The sequence below is a fragment of the Solea senegalensis genome, linkage group LG3 (assembly GCF_019176455.1).
Source record: "Solea senegalensis isolate Sse05_10M linkage group LG3, IFAPA_SoseM_1, whole genome shotgun sequence".
NCBI classification, from domain to species: Eukaryota; Metazoa; Chordata; class Actinopteri; order Pleuronectiformes; family Soleidae; genus Solea; species Solea senegalensis.
In genome coordinates, this window is record NC_058023.1 from 19,357,486 (window position 1) to 19,377,930 (window position 20,445).

A 20,445-nucleotide genomic window follows, 5' to 3' on the forward strand; every position below is an offset into this window, starting at 1 on the left:
ACATTGGTTTGAATAAAATATATAAATCCATCTTGAGGCTAAAATAAATAGCATTATAACTCAGAGGTGAATTTGGACGCACCCCAACCATTAAAATGAGTACAACATGACTCAGCAAATGAATTAAAAGGAACCTGGGGTGAAAAGTGTGGCACTAATTAAAGTTTAATCAGCGTCTCAGCTATTTTAGTATTTAATCTTTTTAACATTCAATGTGGTGTGTGCAGTGATGCTAATTCACAATGTTACATGCTAATACATGAGGGTGTTAGCGTATCATCTCATGTTATTTGGATGGGCCTGTGTTGTAAACATCCAGTCACTTTATGTTAGTTCATGTTGTTTTTGGTCCTTTGTTAATTACAAGTACCACTTAAAAAAATATTGAGCTCTCAAAGTAACACATTATCGCCAACATTAAAATATGGTGGTGTAAACAGGCCAAGCAAAGTCAGCCACGGACTTTTAACAGGAGGCAGATTTATGCCCAATTAGGTAATTTGCTCTCTCATCATCTTCCTCTTCCTCTCATATACTTCAGACACTGGTAAAGCCAAATTAGATTAAGATGGAGTGAGAGATAATTATTATAATTTGATTTGTTATTTGTTTCACTTTCCTAACCCTAACCCATGTGCTCCAGTAAAAAAATCCTCAGCTCCATTCTAATCACATACCCTGGTATATAAAGTAGGACAGTATTTCTTATTTTCCTCCAAGTACCACCAGAAGCTAGTGTACCACAGCTTGACCACCATGGATCTACAACACTTAATATTAATATGTTATGTCTTTCCTGGTCTTCCATTGACACACTCAAGTGACATCATCTGTAAAATAAATAAATGAATTAAACGTAGAAAACATATAAAAATCTATGTAGCTGTCAGTAATATCACAATATCATCTTGCAGCAGGAGTGACACAATTTCCATGCATCAGAAAAATAATTTTTTTTAGCTTTAAACCACAAAGATTTCTTTAAAATAGTTGTCAAGAAGCCACAGACGCTCATTTAGCAAAACAAAACGGATGAACACACTGAACTGGAAGAAGAAATAGGATTCCCTACAAAGATTTCCAAATTGAAAAAAGAAGGGGTTATCTAGAGAACAAGCTGCATGAACAAACTGCATTCTTAGATAAAATTCTTCAACGCCATTACTTATCACAGAGGCACTGAGTTCACGATGCTGATGGAGCAGACTGATACTGGAGTGGAACTAAGCTGGTTACAGCAAGCACAGGGGTCACATCAGAGCTTCTGACTTATGAGTGTGGTTTTCCCAGAAAACACTGACTTCTCCTCAGTTACAGCGACAAGGTTCGTTTAGAGACTTGTAACACCATCTGTCACAACAGCCACTGCACACAAATCACTTTCACTTTGAGCCGTTCAATAAAGTATGTCATTACAGCTGGAGTACGCAGAATGTTAGAAAAATTGCTGACTGTGGAGTCTCATCCTTGGGTCATGACACACCAACTTTTAGGATGGAGGCTCTCTGTACTGAGCATAGACACACGCATGCACGCACACACGCACACACACACTTCATAAAAGGACAGACAACCCAAGGCACCCTCTCTATCTGCCCTATTTAGGACATGTTATTTTTATACGAAACAGCACCCAATCATTAATTTAGTCATAAAATTAAACACAATTGTAGGTTTTTTGAACAGATTTTTTTTGCCCATACCACCCCAGCCCTTTGTAGTATGTATGTAGTAGGGCACAATATCACTTTTTCTTTTCTGATACTGATATCACAACTTGAGTACCCACAATACAATATCAGTCCATTACAGTCATTGTAGACCTTTTAAACTATGAATGTGTGCTAGCCATTTCAAGCTATTTTACAGGCATAATTCCTGACTCGGCTAAAATCCTGTTGCTGATTTTTATTTACAACTTTACAACTACAGAATTCTAGTTCTCTCTGTCACTAAATGAATATCATGAAAAACATGATCAACAAGGCAATCAGTGATGGCATACTTCTTCCCATTCATGCAACAAGCCTCTGTCGGCCTATACGCGCAACAGACTCTGTGATGCAACGTTAGAGTGCCTGACTCCAGATCAGAAGGTTCAAATCCTGTTAGGGTCAAAATTCTAAAAAAGCTCATATTGCAACTAAGTGTGGAAGAGCGCACACGGACACACACAGCCACCAAAAACAATACTCCACTCCCACTTTGTGGCCGAAGTAATAAATCCAAAACTATGTTGCTTACACCAGCCTTGATAATAATTAAAATAACATCACTAGGGGTGGGTCAAGATATCGATGTGGTGATATATCGTCGTTCTTCGTCATGCAATAAGATAATCGAGACGCCAGGGCAAATAACAATATTTGAATTAACAAATAAAGTAAGCAAATAGTCCCTGCCATGGACTCCAGTACTCGCAGATACTGATGCCCACATTTTCGGCAGTATTGGAGGCATTTCCGATACCGGTATCGGAATCGGAACAACTCTAATTGTGAAGTACCCTTTCATTCCCACCCCTAAACATCACTGACACTTGACAAATGACCATATAGCATTAGCCAATTACAGACAGTGAAACTTTGAGAAAGCACTTGTCAAACCTGAGAAAACATCTCACACAACAAACAAGCAATTATCAAAGCCAAGAAATTATGAGGTTTTTTTAGTTTGTCTGGAATTTTCCAATTGGTCCACATGCAAACAACTACAACCTGGCAAAAGGAGCGAGGTTCGATGGGACGATACTAACTTTTTTGTGTCTGATACTGATACCGATATCACAAATGCAAGCATGTTACCGATACCGATATTAGTCCAATTATGAACTATGAAGCTGTTAAAAACATGTTTGTGCTGAGTCATTTCACAGACATAATTCTCCAACTGTGCAACAAATATTGTTCTCCCAAAAAGAAGAAATAAACAGCCCAAACATGACTCAGCCAAAATGCTTTGGCTGTTTTTTATTTACATGTTTTTATTGTATCAGATTTCACATTTATATGTGTCCAATATCCGATCCAGTGATTTTTGACCTGTATCGGACAGTGTATACCGACACTGAACGATACCAATTCCCATCCCTACTATTGAGTCATAGTAACTCTATCATAGTAACTATTTTTTGGGATTCATTGTCAAAGATGGAATGCATCTTTGGCTGTTCAGATCGATATGTGTCGGCCACTGTACATATTGTTGCTGTGCATGCGTTTATTAAACTCACAAAGTTCAAATCATACAATCTATGAGCCTGACGAATCAAGTGTGTTTGGACAGGGTAGAATAAAGGAGGCCAGGAATCTGTTTCATTAAATCTAATTATCCATGATAAATCCTTCCTGGCTTCCCACAGTATGAAATCAAACTTAAATTTTGCAAATAATATGACAATTTTGTACATTTGTACTTTGTGGGAATAGAAGAATCACACACACGTGACTGTGGCCAGAGAAACCAACGTGCAACTGAGTCAAACTACAGTGGGTTTACAACTAATAGAAACATTTACTTTAGATCAGTTTGACATTTGAAACATCACCCTGAAAGGAAAGCTAAATCAGAAGATGAATCGGTTATTAATCAATTAAGAAAGTAATTGACAAATATTTTGATAATTGATAAACTGGATGGAGTGTTGTTTTAAATTCTTAAATGTGAATATTTTCAGATTTGAGGACAAAAAAATCATTAAAACGGAATATTTTTGGTTTGTGGACCCTAAAACACATCTGCCAACATCCTTATTTCAAGGTTTGGGTTTTGTTCTGACATTTTATAAACCAAACAACGCATCAATTAATCAAAGAATTGAAGAATGAATGAAAGAATGAATCAATTGTGAAAATAATTCTCGCTGCTCGCTGCCAGATCGTTCATGACTGGTAAACTGCGTCAGGCCCATCTCTGAAGTTTTCAAAGTGATTCTTCCCAGTGCTTCTGTGAACTCATTCTACTCGTTTCAGAAGATCCTCCAACCTGCTCGCTGCCTCCCTGGACCCGCTCCTCTCCCAGCTACCTCACCGCTACCCTCCACCTGTCATCTTCAGCCCCCCTCCTGCCAAACTTTTCCACCAAATGAACCTGTTTGTTGCTCAGCTCTAAGTCTGTGTCCTGGTCCTAATACCCACTGGTTGTCACAGCCTGTCTGTGTTTGGCACATGAGTGGCACATGAAACAGGAAGTCAGGCAGTCTGCAGTGATGACTGTACATCAGTGTAGCTAATGACATCAGACAACAGTTTCCAAAAGGCTCACTACGAGTCTGCTGAGTGAGAGGAAGTCACCTTTCAGTGATGTGGCACTGAAATTCCACACTGGAACTTTAAATCTCACAACGGCAGGTTGGCTTAATAAATTCATGCTGTTGATACATAATTCAGACTCAGAGCGTCTTCAACTGTCCAGTGACAACTGCAAACTCACATATCTGTTCTTGGCTGACAGGAGCAGAACCTGGGCTACATCCATACTACTCTGGTTTCATTTAAAAACACATGGATGCACCTAGAGCTAGAAAGAATATGATTCTCATTGGAAAAATCAGGAAGGAAAGTTCTACAGAATGTGGCAGCCATTTATAGATCGTTTTAAGCACAATACACAGACTGATGGCAATTGCTATTAAACCTTAATATAAGTAAAGAATTAAGTGCTTACATTTTTAGTAAATTAGATTACATACTGTACATAATTTATTATTGAGATACTATATTTAACTCTAAATATTTAGTCCTGGGTATCCTGGGTTATGTTCAAAATATGCAAAAATCTATCAAGAGTGTTGGAAAAAAAACACTTATGCTCTGGTTATCCCTGCAGACCAAACTATCAAACATTTACCAACATCCAAAAAATACCAAATACTGTCCAAAAATACCAAGTAACGAACATCAAAACTGTCCAAACATTATGACCCTAACCCTAACTGTCTGGAAACTAAGAAGAAAAACAATGGAGACCTTTGTAAACAATGAGTTACACACATTTGCTTCCCAAGTATTTATCATTAGTAGTACTTTCTAAAACAAAGCAAATAACAGCAGTGGAGAGAATCAACATCCTGTTAACACTGCCACCAAGCACATGCCAAATGTTCCTAAATGGTCATATGAAAATGCTGACACTGGGTGTGAGGCCTGGCAAGTCACCAGCCTATCAAAGAACCAACATGTAGACAATCATTCACCCTCATTCACACCTATGGGAATGTTAAAAGAGTCGTAACAGAGTAATACTACTGTTCTATGCTGCCCCATGTTTCTGTTATTTTATCTATGCAATCACTTGGCAGGAGTGCAATAGTAGCTGTGTCCACACAGTGTAAGCGACACAATCAGCAAGCCACAATCCCTACTGTGATGACCAGAGACTCTATCAATGAGAAGACTGAACGGGCATTTTCCTCCTCCGATGAAGCTTTAGCAGCTAAATCTGGCTTCTATATTTTAAAGTAAGGATGGGCATTTCAAGCAAAAATGCTATTCGAATCTTCAATGGTAGTATTCATTCAATTCAATATTGTAAACTCTAGAGCTGAAACGATTAATCGATTACTAAATTAATCGACAACTATTCTGATAATCGATTAATCAGTTTGAAGTGAATGATTTTGGTTTGTGGACAAAACAAGACATTTGAGAACATCATCATTTCCAGGTTTGACACACACTGATCAACATTTAAGGTTTTTCGATATTTTATGGACCAAGCGATTAATCGATTAATTGAGAAAATAATAGATTATGAAAATAATCTTTAGTTGCAGCTCTAGTAAACTCCAGTGCATGAGCGCTAGCAAAAAGTGACACAGGGTTCACAACATGTTGAGCTAACAGGAGCAGCTAATGATTTGCATTCAAAGACCCTGGTAAATTTCATCACTTCTGCAGTATCTAGTGTGTTGAGCTTAGAGGAGCAGCATATTTTGATGCAAACTTTTTTGGCATTAATGATAGGAATTCTTCACAGGTTTCTCTTTAGGAAAATCTCTCCTTTTGCAGAATTGCAAAATGGCAAATTCTGGACAATCAGAATCACCAAGGAAATGCTAGTCAACAAATACTCAAAGCCTGAAATATCACACACTAACTTAACCTGATCAAAAAAGATAAAAACAATGGGAAATGGCAAAGAGAGGGGGACAGGGACGAAGAGATTATGCACAGTGGTTGTGCCAGTGTGTGAGCATGAGTGGGTGGTGATGACTCCTCACACAGATGACTACTACAAGTGATGCTCTCTGACAGAGGATGGAAGGAAACCAGCCTGTCATGTGACCACTGAATAATGGCAGTCAAAGATTTGAAATGAGTGTATAGTTCAAAGTGTGTGTGTGTGTGCGCGCGCTGTTGGTGCTGAACTAAACCGCAGCTTCTCGTTCTGAGGCCTCCAAACCACAGTGATGCGTCATCATGCGACTGCAGCAGTCAGGACGGAGGGGCTCACAGTCTTGAGTGTTTCGCGTGCACAAGTGCAGATTTTGAAACAAGCTTGCTCCCATATTATGTGTAGAGATAAAAGCATCACTCAGTCACCACTAAAAACACAAGCTCACACTGACAACATCTAGTTAATTCACAGACTCTATGACTCTTTCATGTTATAATTCTTCCATCAACAAATCAGTGCTGGAACACAACATTCCATGTAATACTACAGTTAACGATGCTATTACTACCACCACATAATTAGTGTAATTAACAATCTAATTTGAATCAACAAAAGTGTGTACACAACAGTGCACTACTTTTCACCATGCGCACTGATGACATCAGACATTCATAGTAAGGATGTTACGGTGAAGACGTTTTCCCAACAGTTCAGTTCGGTACAGTATGGCATGCATTATTTGCATTTCTATTTAAAATAGTACCAAAATAACCAGCCCCAACTATTTGTTTTTTTGGCACCCTTGGGGTACCAGAGTAACATGGTACGGTAAGGTCAGGATGGAGTTAGACCAGCTCCACCCATGACAGTCAGCTGATTGGGCAACAGAAAACGTCACTCTGTTGCGATCGGCTTAGATATCTCAGGGAAGTCGAGGCAAACGTCAGCAGTCTATTCTCATAGAGCCACTCCACCCCCTATTCAAAAATTATTCAGCACAGAGAGCTGCTAATATGAGGGTCTATTCTTCTGATGTGTGCTAAGAAAGGTTTGCAAAGTTAAGTGAGGGTATGACATACTATGGCTCAATTTTAATCATAAAACTGAAGGCTTCTTTTTCTACTACACTGTAAGCTCACAGGTCTCTTGAAATGAAACAGCCTATGCCAATCAAAACAAAGCAACACTAAAAGACTAAATCAATAGGGATGTCACGATTCACCAAATCCTTGATTTAATTTGAATTTCTATTTTGAAGTTCACAAATCTTAGACTTGTCTAGGTTATTATTGGTTGAATGATAATGCATTTAATTTTTCAATTCTCATTTAAATTCTCTACATGGTGTCATTAGAGATATAATGTCCATCATTTGTTTGCAATGTACCACACTAGGACCTTATTAACAAATGTAAATAATTTATTAACAATATGAGAGTAAATGCTTAAATCCAAGGTTTTCCACCACTGAATAAGGTTGCATGTCTGATACTAGTTATAGCTTTAGCGCAAGTTGAATTTGTACAGGGGTTTGAATTTGTTTGCTATGTCAGCAGTTGTCATGGTTACTATTAGTTGGCAGCAGTTTTGGGTTAGCGGAAGGAGGTAATGTGTAGCCGTGCTACAATGGATACAACAAAACCATCACCTCTGTCACGCCTGCAGGAAGTCACCTTTGCTTTTGAAGGTCGAGATCGTGACATCATTTTGATCAATGTTCAATTTACAGTCAAGATCGTGACACCCCTATAAATCCAGAGTTTTACATGAATCCATTTTCTTTCTACACCTCTAGTTTATACCATGACTTCTCAAAAGGAATTGGCTGTTTGCTCTGTTGCTGCACAGAGCTGTCATGTGCCTCACTCAACACCACCGTTGCTCATTTGCTTGCACACATGCAACAAGCTCAAGCTTTTGGCCAAAAAAATACAAAAGTATGACATCATACTACTTGGGCTCTCCACCACCACACCCCCCGACAGCACTCTCTCTTTCTGTTGTTTATCCAGCCTGCCATAACACACACATCCATTGATGCAATCATAAAATAATCCAATGCACACCCATTCTCAGGCAAGTTTTATTCAGTCATTTGAAGGAGGCTGAGTCACTCTGTGATTAAAAGCAGAAGCACGGCTACAAACTGAGGCCCATCACTGGGGTCAGAGACAACACAGTATGGTTTTTAGTCCACACATCAACAGTTGACATTAGCAGCTGTCTAGATTTGACAGAGGTGGTAATCCTGTATAAATAAATGAGCCAAAGCATGTTAAAAAAGTGACTCGCTGAGCAAAGCTGTCATTTAGGAACCAAAAAAAAGCCTCATCACCCTGGAGACAATGTGGGACATTTTATTTGAGTAAAAAAGCTCTTCAGTAAATTCACATCCTTCCTGCACACCAACCAAAACCCAACAATGAAAAGGCTTTTCAGGAGAGGAAATGGCTCCAAAGAAGAGAGGGGGGCACAATAGCCAGACCGATTATTATTTCACTTTTTGAGCTGCTTCAGATCTAATTTGCATGACAATAGCACAGACTGATAATTGATGACTTGAGCGCTGATTTAATTTGGTTAACGGTCTACCAGTGTCCTCTGCTTTAGTGTCCTCAGCTTTAATCTGAGTAAAAAGACTTCTTAGGGTTAACTTGTATATGTAAAACCAGAAGATTTTAATTCTAAAGCGATCATACAGTTTTTCAAATATAGTTTCTCCTAAACCCTCCTAAATGTTACACATTGGAATTTAAGTCATATCCTTCTTACATGTGGTTTGTAAACCAATACATTAATGATGAAATCTGCAGTGTTTCTACAACTCTGAACATCGTGTAATATTTTACAGGCAGCCAGTCAGAAGGGAGAAGCTGTAACTTGTTGTGCATTCATTTGATGAACTATCAGACAGTGGAGCAAGAACAAACCATGAAAACATTATTAAATGTTAAATATACTTTACAAAATACAGTTTAGTGCTGGCCTGGAGCAGAGACTCATACAGAGGTCACACAGCCAGCTGACTGTCACTGCCCAGTGCCAAACAGCCAAAGTGGCATACAATTACCAGCACAGAAAACTTGTACAGACGCCGACAGTTGTCACTAACCACCAGCTCAGCACAGTTTCAGCCTGTAACAGACCAGACACTACTTACTCCTCACTTCTTTCTCTCTTCTGGACAACCTATTCCAGCTGAAAACTGAAGTTTGTAAATAAAAGACACACCAAAGTCCATACAGAAAATCAGCAATTTTACAGCACAGCACATTGGAGTTGTTGATCCACTGCTGCCTCCATAACTAAGGTCGTTTTCACACCTAATAGTCTGCTAGATTTGGTATGATTGGGGACTTGGTTCAATTAGGGGGGTATTTTGAATAACGTATTCCCCTCGTCGCTGCATCAAGAATTACTGAAAGAGAAGACAAGACAACATTGAACAAGAAAACTCACTGATCTGTTGGTTAATGCAGGACAACTTATGTTTCCTCCACATAAGAGCAAAACATGGAGCTGCATCAAATCCTATTGTTTATGTGAACATACAGCACATATATACGCTGCAACAATAGACTCAGCCATTTATCCCAGCTATCGTTCTTTATGTGCACATGATTTGGTTGCGTTTACCCACAATGCCCTGCGTTGGAGTCCGCTTTCTGCATTTGGTTTACCTGAAGCAAACCGAGACCTACGTTTTTAGGTGGATCAGAGATTGGTTGCGCAAAGGAACCAGACTTTTTTAAATGTGTTATTTTGTGACTTCTGTGTTTCAATTTCTTTGGCCAAGTGACACAAACGAAAACAAGGCTGCACTAGACCAGCAGCTTGAGCATCCCTGCAAGCTAAAAACACAGATTTTCTCTATGGACTTTGGTGAGGGATAAACAAACTTAAAATATTATGCAGTATTAGCAGTATTTAATGCTGAAATAAAGCCCCAAATACAGTATATTCTTCAGATGAGAAAGACACTTTGCCTGCATGCCTGACATAATGTTCCTCTGTCCTGTCTTATAGAGCTCTAACTAACGATTAATTTCATAACTGATTTATCTGCCGGTTATTATTTTATTATTATATTATTTGTTTGGTCCATAAAATGTGAGAAAATGTTGAAAAGGTCAATTGGTGTTTCCCAAACCTTGATATGCTGATGTTCTCAGATGTCTTGTTTTGTCCACAAAGATTTCTTTATAAAATGGAGAAAAGAAACCAGAAAACATAAATAGGAATTTTCACAAGACTTCTCAAGAAGCTCAAGAATTACTTGTTTGAATTAGCTGACATGGGGAAAAATGCGGGGTACCCCCTAGACAGGTCGCCAGTCTATCACAGGGCCATATAGAGACCAACAACCATCCACCCTCACACTCATACCTACAGCAAATTCAGAGTGTGCAGTTTGTCTCCCCCAAATTAATTAATTTTTAAAAAACTCTAAAATCGAATAACTGATTGACGATTAATTTAGTAATTGATTAATAACCGGCTAATTCAATCATCATTGCAGCCGTATCTAAAACCTCAGCATGGTAAGCAACTCAAGAAATAACCCATTGGTAATGAAATAAATAATTGGGTGATAAATTCTGCATTCATGCTCAGGGCAAAACACACAGCTTCTATCTTAAAGTCAAGAGCTGATCTGAGGATTAAAAGGAAGATGACAACCGTAAACAAGAGGATACAACGGGATTAATACATATGATAATCCACTGCTGACACAATTAACTGCAGGAAATGGTAATGGGTTTTTTCAAGAGGAAGATGCAAACAAGACTTCCGTGTGCTAACCCAGAATACTGCAACAGGAAACAAGATAGTTTGAGCTGAAGAATGCAATCACAATGTATCTTTAGCATGCAGATCTATTGTCTTCACTCTGTGACACACATCACATCCTACAACATTGTCTCCTTTCCTCTACCTTGTCTCTGCATCAGATTTTAGTTTTAAATCAAGCCTTGAAAACCCAACCACAGCATTAAACACATTCCAGTATACTGTTATGTGAGATCGAGCAAAAATAAAACTGAAAAAATGTCTGAATAGTGTGGTCACATCAACTGCTTATTTTTTATTATTTATGAGATTAGATTAGCACAATGATTTACAGTCAGCTTTGCCTCAGCTCTTACACGACCACAACAGATTGGACACAACTCCACCAACATGTGTTTTACAGGGTCAGTTTTAGGGGCTATTGGAGGGATGGGTGTGATTTTCCAATATTTGGAATGGTCTTTTAATTAAAAATAGTTGAAATTAGTTTAAAATATACAGTTAAATGCCATGCAATTGAGCTGTGTAGCATTTACGTCCATAAATCCTGTGACGTCGACCAGTGTTGGACTGATATAGAGGGTTGATTAGGGCTGTAAATAAAATGAATTATTAATTGATCTGTTTCAGTGTTTATTTTAGGGATGGCATAATACTACTTTTTTGTGTATGATATACATATTATCACAAATTCTACCGATACCAGCCCAATACATTCATTTTAGACTATGATGTGTGCTGCTGTGTGCTGCTCCTCTTGACCAGGTCACCCTCGGAAAAGAGATTTCAATTTCAATAGGTTCGACCTGGTAATTTCTTTTCTTTTTTTAAATGTTGATGCCAATTTACCACTTACAGCCATTTCAAAGACATTATTCTGCAACTGTGTAACAAATATTCTTCTCCCATGAAGAATAAATAAACAGCCCAACATGAATCACTAGATCGGATATCGGGTCTAATTCCAATACTGACACTGAGCAGCGTATCGGCCCATGCCTTGTTTTTAATTTAATTAATTAAAACAAGTTATCTGACTCTTCTGCTTAAATGTGAATATTATCTGGTTTCTTTGCTCCATATAACAAACAATTTGGTTTGCGGACAAAACAAGATATTTGAAAATATCATTTCCAGGTTTGGGAAACACTGGTCAAGATCTTTTGACATTTTTGACATTGACATTGTCTAGCTTTGCTGCTGCACTACGGCCACACAGGTGAAAGAGCAGTCAAAAAGTGCCGTCTGTGCAATTTATTATCCTGGCCCTGACTCACAACGGCTACCACAGTTGCAATGTTTTTCCTGTTTATAGATACATGCAGTGTCTCAGACTATCATTACACACATGCATATGAAATAATAAGATTATTTTGGCTGTCTAACCTACTGAACTAATCTAATGGAACATAATATTCACAATGATTGTTTCATCAGTGTTTGATTACCCACAACTAAGAATTGTTCCGTTATGTTTCTTAGAATGAGCCTTTTATATCTAAACCAGTAGCAGGACCTCTTTAACTGAGTCCTCCGTGTTTGTACAGTAGCACAGAACAGTCAAACCAGACACTGACTCTTTCACATTTCAGTATGATATAATATCTTTGTTCTCCTCTCTCTGGTTTTGCAGCTGCTCAGGAGTGTACCACCACCAGTCTAAAGCAGCTTTAAGTTAGCTTTAAAAATAATCTAACATTTAAATAACACAGACCTATTACATGTAAAATAAATACAGACCATTAAGCTAGGTCTGGACCAATAACCATTCCTTTTACACGTGTTACACATAAGATTAGACAGATTTGACCTGAAGGCTATTTTAATAAATATGAGCCCCCAGTTGCCGCTCGCCCACTCTTACTGACTCTTACAATGATTTGACCATCACAGATTAACTGGAAACTGACTGATCAAAGCTTAGAGATCTGTTAATATTATGACAAACGTTTAAACAAAAGACTGCATCAGTCAGTGTTTTATACTGACACTTTTTAAGATGGATTTTGAAGGTAAAAGAGTGTGCAACATTTTTACATAACTGCCACTGTACACAGTCTTTAGCACCTCATGAGTAAGCATGACACAGACATGGTGTTGCAGTGATGCAGCTACCACATCTCCCAGCCAGGCAGCCTCACACATCAATCACTGCTAATCCTACCAACCCCCCTATCTTCAAATGAAAACGGTTCTGGGCACGCTGGAATCACCCCTCAGGGATTTGAGCAACCACCAGCGGGCTGACTGAGAGCAGCACTGACTCATTATTTGTCCCAAGAGGGGACAGAGAAATTCTCCAAATTCCAGGGAAGCCATCAAAGCGCTTAGGAGGAGGGCATCCCTATTGCACCCCCTTTACACACAGACACACAAAAACATGTACACATACAAACATGTGTATGTACAATATTAATGGTGAAATTTCCTTCATTTAAATTGAACAGAAAGTTGCTTCCAGTTTAATGCATGTGCACAATATGTTAAAACACGCCCTTGCATGAAAACACACATTGTGGAAGTAAATACCAAAAAAAAGTATTTTACAAAAGATCCAAACTGTAAATACACTTTAAATGTGCAGACTTAAATCTAGTGCAAAAGACAATTATTGAGCAATAGAGACATATATGTAAAGATAATCTACACAGCCTTGGATTACAAATTACTACTTAGCTTTTGACAGAAGTAGTAGTGACTTCTGAAACAAGTGGTCTACATGGTCCCGTCTGTATAGAAGCCTATAAGTGCATCACTATCATCAGCACACACACACACACACACACACACACACACACACACACACACACACACGTGCACACACTTTTGTCTGTATCTGCATAGTAGGAATGAGGGCAACTTTGGGGCCCTGGGGCCAGCAGCTCCCTCATGAATAACAAGCATTCAGCACAGCAGACAAGACTGCTGTGATTCATACACACACACGCACGCACACACACACATAGGACGGTTTCTCCCTGACCACAGCACCAAGGCATCCATCTGTAAAAATTACAAAAGTGTTTCCATTTTTTTCCTTATAATTGCAAGAAAACTTTTTACAATTAAAAGGATTCCTGGACAAAGATTTGCCAGAGTTCTCCAAATTTCTTGGCATGAAAAAGCTCAAATTTAAACATTTTAGTCACCGTCCACTTCGGGCAAAATCTTTTAACTGTGAGAATTGGTCAGTGTGCTCATCACAGAGACACCAGCAGCCCGTTGCCACGGCAATGCAGCAAACACACAGAGACGGCCACAGGCATTCGGGCGGCCATCTGAGCGGCAGCAGGCGGGAGAGCGGGACGCGCCAACACACAACGTCAGTTCATAGCCTCCACCAAGCATCACTCTGTCCCTGCATGAAAGACAGATTGTGAGGGGCTATTTCTGGAGGGCCTGAAAGACTGAAAGCTCTGCTCTGGAGTGGAGTGATGGAGGAAGTGGCTGCCCACAGGCAGGCACTGCTGGCACAATCTCACACAGACACAAACAGACACACACACACACACACACACACACACACACACACTCCTGTCTCCTTAAGCTCTCTCACTTTATCCAGCTTCAACTTGCACTTAACTTGCATACAGTGGCTTCTGCATGACATGCACCTGCAAGTGCCAAATGAATTAGTCAAAGCTTTGTCACAATAACAGAAAAATAGTGACTGTGTGATATGATGACATAGCGTGAAAACAGAGGAAAATAACACTCATATTATGCCTCTACCCTGTCTGCAATCCACTCTTTGTCTTTATGACAAATTTGGACAAAAGCTTTGCACTCCATGCACAGACGCAGGCATGACAATTGCAGGACAGCAATGTAAACAAACAAACGTGAAGGAGAGTGCATGTGACACAGAGTGAGGTAAAGGTGAACTAGCCAAGATGAAACAAAGAAATTGTACAAGAGGAAGTACTTTTTGGTATAAGAAAACATATCTTTTAAAAACAATAAATACAAATGCTATCAGTTCATCCCTAAATGCTACATTGTTTCCGTTCACGAAAACCAAATTGAGGCAGAATAATAATCAATAATCTGCAAAAGTTACGTGCTGCAGCTTTAAGTTTCCAAAATGATTTTACGTAAAGCTACTATGAGCAATGCTGTTTTGACTGGCTTTCTTTTGGCAAATGGCCAAACTTCATGAGCAGAGACCACCGCCACTTTGTGGGCTTCAGGTTCCTGATTGGATGAAGTGTTGTGGGATACTGGACAGGTTTCTTCCAGATTTACTGTCAGAGCCTAAGATGCCCATATCGCTGAGCAGACACTATATGTGTGATACAGTGACATTCCATTCAATCAAATAATTTAAAAAACTGTGGGAGATTAACATAAAATTCCACATGATAAACTGAATACAATTTATATGTAGACTATGTTGCCAGTGTTTTCTGAACCTGAATGCGTAAAAAAAGCTACTCTTCTACAGGCTGGTAGAAGCCTCGATGACAAAGAACAGCAAGATTTGAAATCGAGGATTTTACTACTAACAGCAGCTTTAGATCCTGGCACACTACAATCATCACAACACGGTCTCAGTTACGGCACTCTGCATTGTGTATTTCTTGTTCTGTTTATTTTGTTATTACTATTACGGTGCTAGCATGGTTAGCAAACAGTAATGTCATAACTTCCGAGTCAACCTGAGTTAAGTAAACACTAAAGCCCACAGGAGCTCAGTCTGCGCAGATGAGTATGTCATTGTCTCCCCACCGGTCTGTGAAGTTATGAATGGCCTGTATTTGTCTGCAGGGCTGTCAGGGGTGTATGTGTGTGTGATTGTGTGAGCAGAAGAGGCTGGGCTTCACTGGAGGTTGCGTATGCCAGAGCTGTCAGTCCCGGCCTGAAAACATCCGCCCTGCATTCATTTGAGAGCCACAGGAGCAGCGGTGACCAACACCCTTAAAGTGCAGCACCACAGGCACACAGATGGAGCAACAATGCAGCCTGTATGTTAGCGTCGGACAACTAAACAAGAGCCCTTTTCCCAGTATTCCAGACATACACGCAGAGAATAACGGGATTCTCATACTAAACATGTCTCCCTTGGGTCTCCTCCTCCTGTTTCCTGTTTGGACTTTACACCATGTATCTAATTGGCCGCCATTCTTTTGGTGCAGTGAAGTTTACCACTGTCAAAACACGGCATCGTGCTGTGTTCGAGAGACCCTTGCAAGGGGGACCACACCCCAGCAACTATAGACTCACTCCATCTCAACAGCAGCCATTTTGGCTCTAAACGTGCAACTTAGCATCTAGGTTGAGCACAATGTAGGCAATCCGACACCTTAAAAGAGACAATAAAAGAGGGTGAATGGAGGATTCAGGGCTCAGCCCTCAGGTTAGTGTCTTTTACACACAATCACCAGCCACTAACTGACTTCCATCTAAAGCTTAAAGAAATACATGTATATAAACACCCAGAAGGTGTTTCTTACAATGTTAGTCTCAGTGCCCACGCTAGCAAGACATTCCACTTTGCGCGCGCACACACACACACACACACACACACACACACACACACACACACTAGCACACACGTAGACAGGATGCATGAGATGTTTAGACACAAAAGGAAACTCCACTGTACTGCAGAATTCCTGGTATTCTTATGATTGAAGACCTTGAGTTGTAGCCAAGTGTTGTGGCCGAGTGATTTCTAATGCAGTGCCAGCAGCACCACAGCTGGAAAAATGAAAATACAACAAAAATAAATAAAAAAATAAATGTTTACGTCCTTGCATAAACAAAGTTTAGAAACCACCATTGTCAGAGTCTAAAAACAGCCCCACCCCCAGACTTTCACTATTGATACTGTGGCAGACCTTGGTTATTCATTGGTGAACACACTGTGAAGAGGAAAATGGCCACCATAAGCTGTTCTAGAAATCGAGACACATCTCTTTGGGCGATGAAGTGTGACAGACAAAACTAGTGGAGCAGAACACAGCATCAAACTCAAAGACAGAGCAGAGGTGTACTGATCTTACTTAAGGTTGTCAAAAATATCAAATACTAATCGACAATCTATCATCTACCGCTTTATCCTCCACCAGAGGGTCATGGGGGGTGCTGTGCAAATCTCAGCTGACATAGGGCGATAGGCGGGGTACACCCTGGACAGTTCGCCAGTCCATCGCAGGGCCACACACAGATAGAGACAAACAACCATTCACTCTCACACTCACACCTATGTTCAATTTAGAGTGTCCAGTTTACTTAATCCTCCCATATTAATCCATATTGCATGTTTATGGACTGTGGGAGGAAGCCGGAGAACCCGGAGAAATCCCACGCACACGCGTGGAGAACACGCAAACTCCATGCAGACAGGCCCTTGTTCCAGCTCGAACCCAGGTCTTCTTGCTGCAAAGGCAAGAGTGCTAACCACAACACCAACCATGTGGCCCCTAATCGATAATAAAACATTTATTTAGATTTGCAATAGTATCAACAGTGGTAGCTGACCTTACCAACTCTTATTTGAACAGAAATGGAAACGTGGTGCCAAGCCAACAGAGGCACAAAAAATTAACTCTAAAATTTTTTATTTTTTTTTTGCAAAATGTCACACAAAGTAAATATTGTGTTGCCATTGACGTCATTTGTGTGTTTTTGTTCTAGTACCCTCCTCCTGTGGGGTTGAAAATGGTACAGAAAATTTTGTATTTTCCTGAGTATCAGAAACGAATTTGAAATTCTAGCTTTCAGGCAACCCTAATTTGCCTACAGAGGAAGTTCTCAATAATAAGTTAAAGTTGGTTTGTGAGTGCATCACGAGGATGGAGATATATTATAAATGCACCCAATAATTATGGGTGCAATGTCATGGCAGCCACTGATGATATTTCATACAACAAAACATCTCCACCTGGAAGCACAGAAGAGAGTTGCTGCACAGACTGAGGTGACTGTAATGGGGAAACGCCAACAATCATTATCACCCTTTAATGTTTGGGTTTACAAGGCATGGGAGCCTTGATCCATTAAAACCATTCTGTGGCTTTATTGTCTGGTTCCCAGATGCTTTTTACAGGCCTGTTCGGCTCTGTGTTGCACTGAGGCAGGGTAGAACAGGAAGGAGAGTTTCTGCAGCGTATGCAGTGTCCACGTTATAACATCCTGTATTCAGTCCCTTCTGAAAACAGAAAAATCCAAGATGCAATAAAAGTGCTTCCATGCAATCAGAGATGTGATGAGGATTGCTCCAGCAGCATAATCGAGCTAAAAGCCAGTTCCTTGCTTGCTTTTAGCCACAGAGGGGCTGTCATGTCACAATTTACGTCCACTGAATAAATCATATACAAAAAAATTCCACTCTGAATAAAAGGCCCCGACACGTTACAAGTGGCATGCTCCCATTAGATGAATATTTCATGTAAAAACCGGGTCATTATAGTCTACTACTAAGATCTAGGCCAAGGCTCAGGCTGGGAGTAGGGGTGTTCAGATAGCGGTCCCCAACCCCGTCCCGACAAGACAAGGGAGCAGAGCAGAGCTTTGGTCAAAGGGGGTTCGGGGAGGGGCAAAGCCATCAGGGTTTTAATCCACACTAACGACAGACAAAGAAAAACAACCAGCAATTATGCAGAGAAGTTTCAACCTCCAGTTTAAAGAAGCTTTTCAATCAAGTCCAAGCGGACATCGGGCAGCGTTTTCGTGCTGCCTGTCCCAAGTGAGAGAGCTCTGTTAGGAGCCTGCAGCAGCAGCACTCTGACAGCTCACTAACTACCAGCTTTAAAAGCAGCTCTCCTTCAGCTGACCACAGTGGCACCGCTGCCAACACGTGTGAATGAGGGAAACAGAAAGCGGGTGATTAAATCCGTTTTAAGGCCACAGTCGAGCAAACAGGACCCCCACCGCCCCCCACCCTCCTCTCCCTCCCTCCCCCAGAGCTAGTAGTGCTACCGTTAGCTCTTAGCAAGTTTGCTGTCAACAGAGTCCAAGTGTTTGTTTTGCTAAAGCTAAAACGTATGCGAGTGTTGAGCGTTGCGGCTAGGTTGTGCATTCAATACGTCCCCAGGCCGGACATGCGGGACACAAGCTCACAGGCGGACATTTAAGTACGCTAATCCCGTGAGGCCTGCGCGTCCCCAGCCTGTCGTGACCCGCCAACTCCGCGCTGACAGCGCTTAGCGTCGGTCAGCTGTGAGCGGCGACCGGCTTGTCCCCGCCTCCCTTCTGCAGCCACAACTCATGCTAAGCTAACAGATCAGGCTAACTCAAAGCACCCACCTCGCTTGTCGAGGTCGTAGCCGACAACCACAAAGTAGTCGGCGAGCCTGGCCATCTTTGGAGCTCACGGCGACAGGCCTTTCTCGCTGTATCCTCCGCTCTCTCTGCCGTCAATAGTCCATTCACGTCCTACCGGCGACAGACACATCACGGGCGACAGTAGCATCCTTCCAGCTGCACCCCGCCGCCATACTGTCAAGAGTGCCGTGCCCTGACAGTGGAGAGCCACGAGTCTGCGCACTGAGCGACTCACAGGGAGGAGGAGAGGAGAGGAGGGGCTGCTCTACAGGAATGTCCCGTGAGGAGCAAGAGCGGAGCAAGTTTGACCAAACGCTATATTAGAAAAAACAAAAAACAAAACAGTGATTATGGGTTGTGTGGTGGTGATGTCTACAACAACATTGACTCCAAACAACAAAAATGAAAAAGAAGGGCCTTAAAAAAATTCAAATGTGGGTTTGTGTTGAGGGGACTTCAACTGAAACACTAACTCCTAAGCATGGGATTCCAAGATGGCCGCCACGCGTTCACTCTACTGCTTTTACTGTTAATTGCACCTCTGTCTTATTTGTTTCACGTTAAATCAGCCGTACACTGTTTAATTTGTATCCATGGGCATGCTGTTTGAGTGTGCAAAACACCATGTAGAGTGTTATCGTCTGGCTAGCCTGAAATACGTCAAATACACACATACAAATACAAAATACACAAAAACGCGGTCAATTTGGATATGATGTCACTTCCAGTTCCAACATCTGACTCGTCACACTTGAGGCTGCATGCACTCTGTCAAAATGTCTGCCATGAAAAAAGCCTGATAGCGATGTAAAAAGTTCAACATATATATTGATACAATTTGGCACCATCAAAAACAGGATGCTTTGGACACAGCATCGTCACCATTTCAAGTCAAATCATGACGGCAAATTATGAATCACCTTTGCTTTGCAGTGGCAGTGTCAGCTAGTATAAAGCATGGATAAACAAGTGTATTGAAAAACATTTCTTAAAATAACAAAAACTCCCTTACTATACAACTACAGTTAGAAATTATTAACATATCCACTGGAAAATGGGCCAAAAATGTAACAACTCTCTCAAACGCAACCTCATTTGACAGTGAGAAAGCTGAAAGGAACTCAGCCATCATTTATTTGAATATTACAGCAGTGCTTGGCTTACTGTGACCCACAATGTCTGCTATGAAAGACACCTATGGCAATATAATAAAAGTTCACAAGATATTAATATAAAGCGTATGTATTGCACAAACATGCTGACCATAAC

At 40.6% G+C, this 20,445-nt stretch overlaps 1 protein-coding gene across 5 annotated transcripts in view; it reads right to left on the bottom strand.

The window, feature by feature from the left end:
* Window positions 1-19,383, bottom strand: part of sbf1 (SET binding factor 1) — a 65,843-nt gene extending 46,460 nt beyond the window's left edge. For all 5 annotated transcript variants that reach the window (XM_044020577.1, XM_044020576.1, XM_044020574.1 and 2 more), the window contains exon 1: window positions 19,159-19,383. In XM_044020577.1, coding sequence (XP_043876512.1) covers window positions 19,159-19,213 — 55 coding nt within the window. In that variant the 5' untranslated portion in view covers window positions 19,214-19,383. The remainder of the gene's footprint in view (window positions 1-19,158) is intronic.
* Window positions 19,384-20,445: the final 1,062 nt, after the last annotated feature.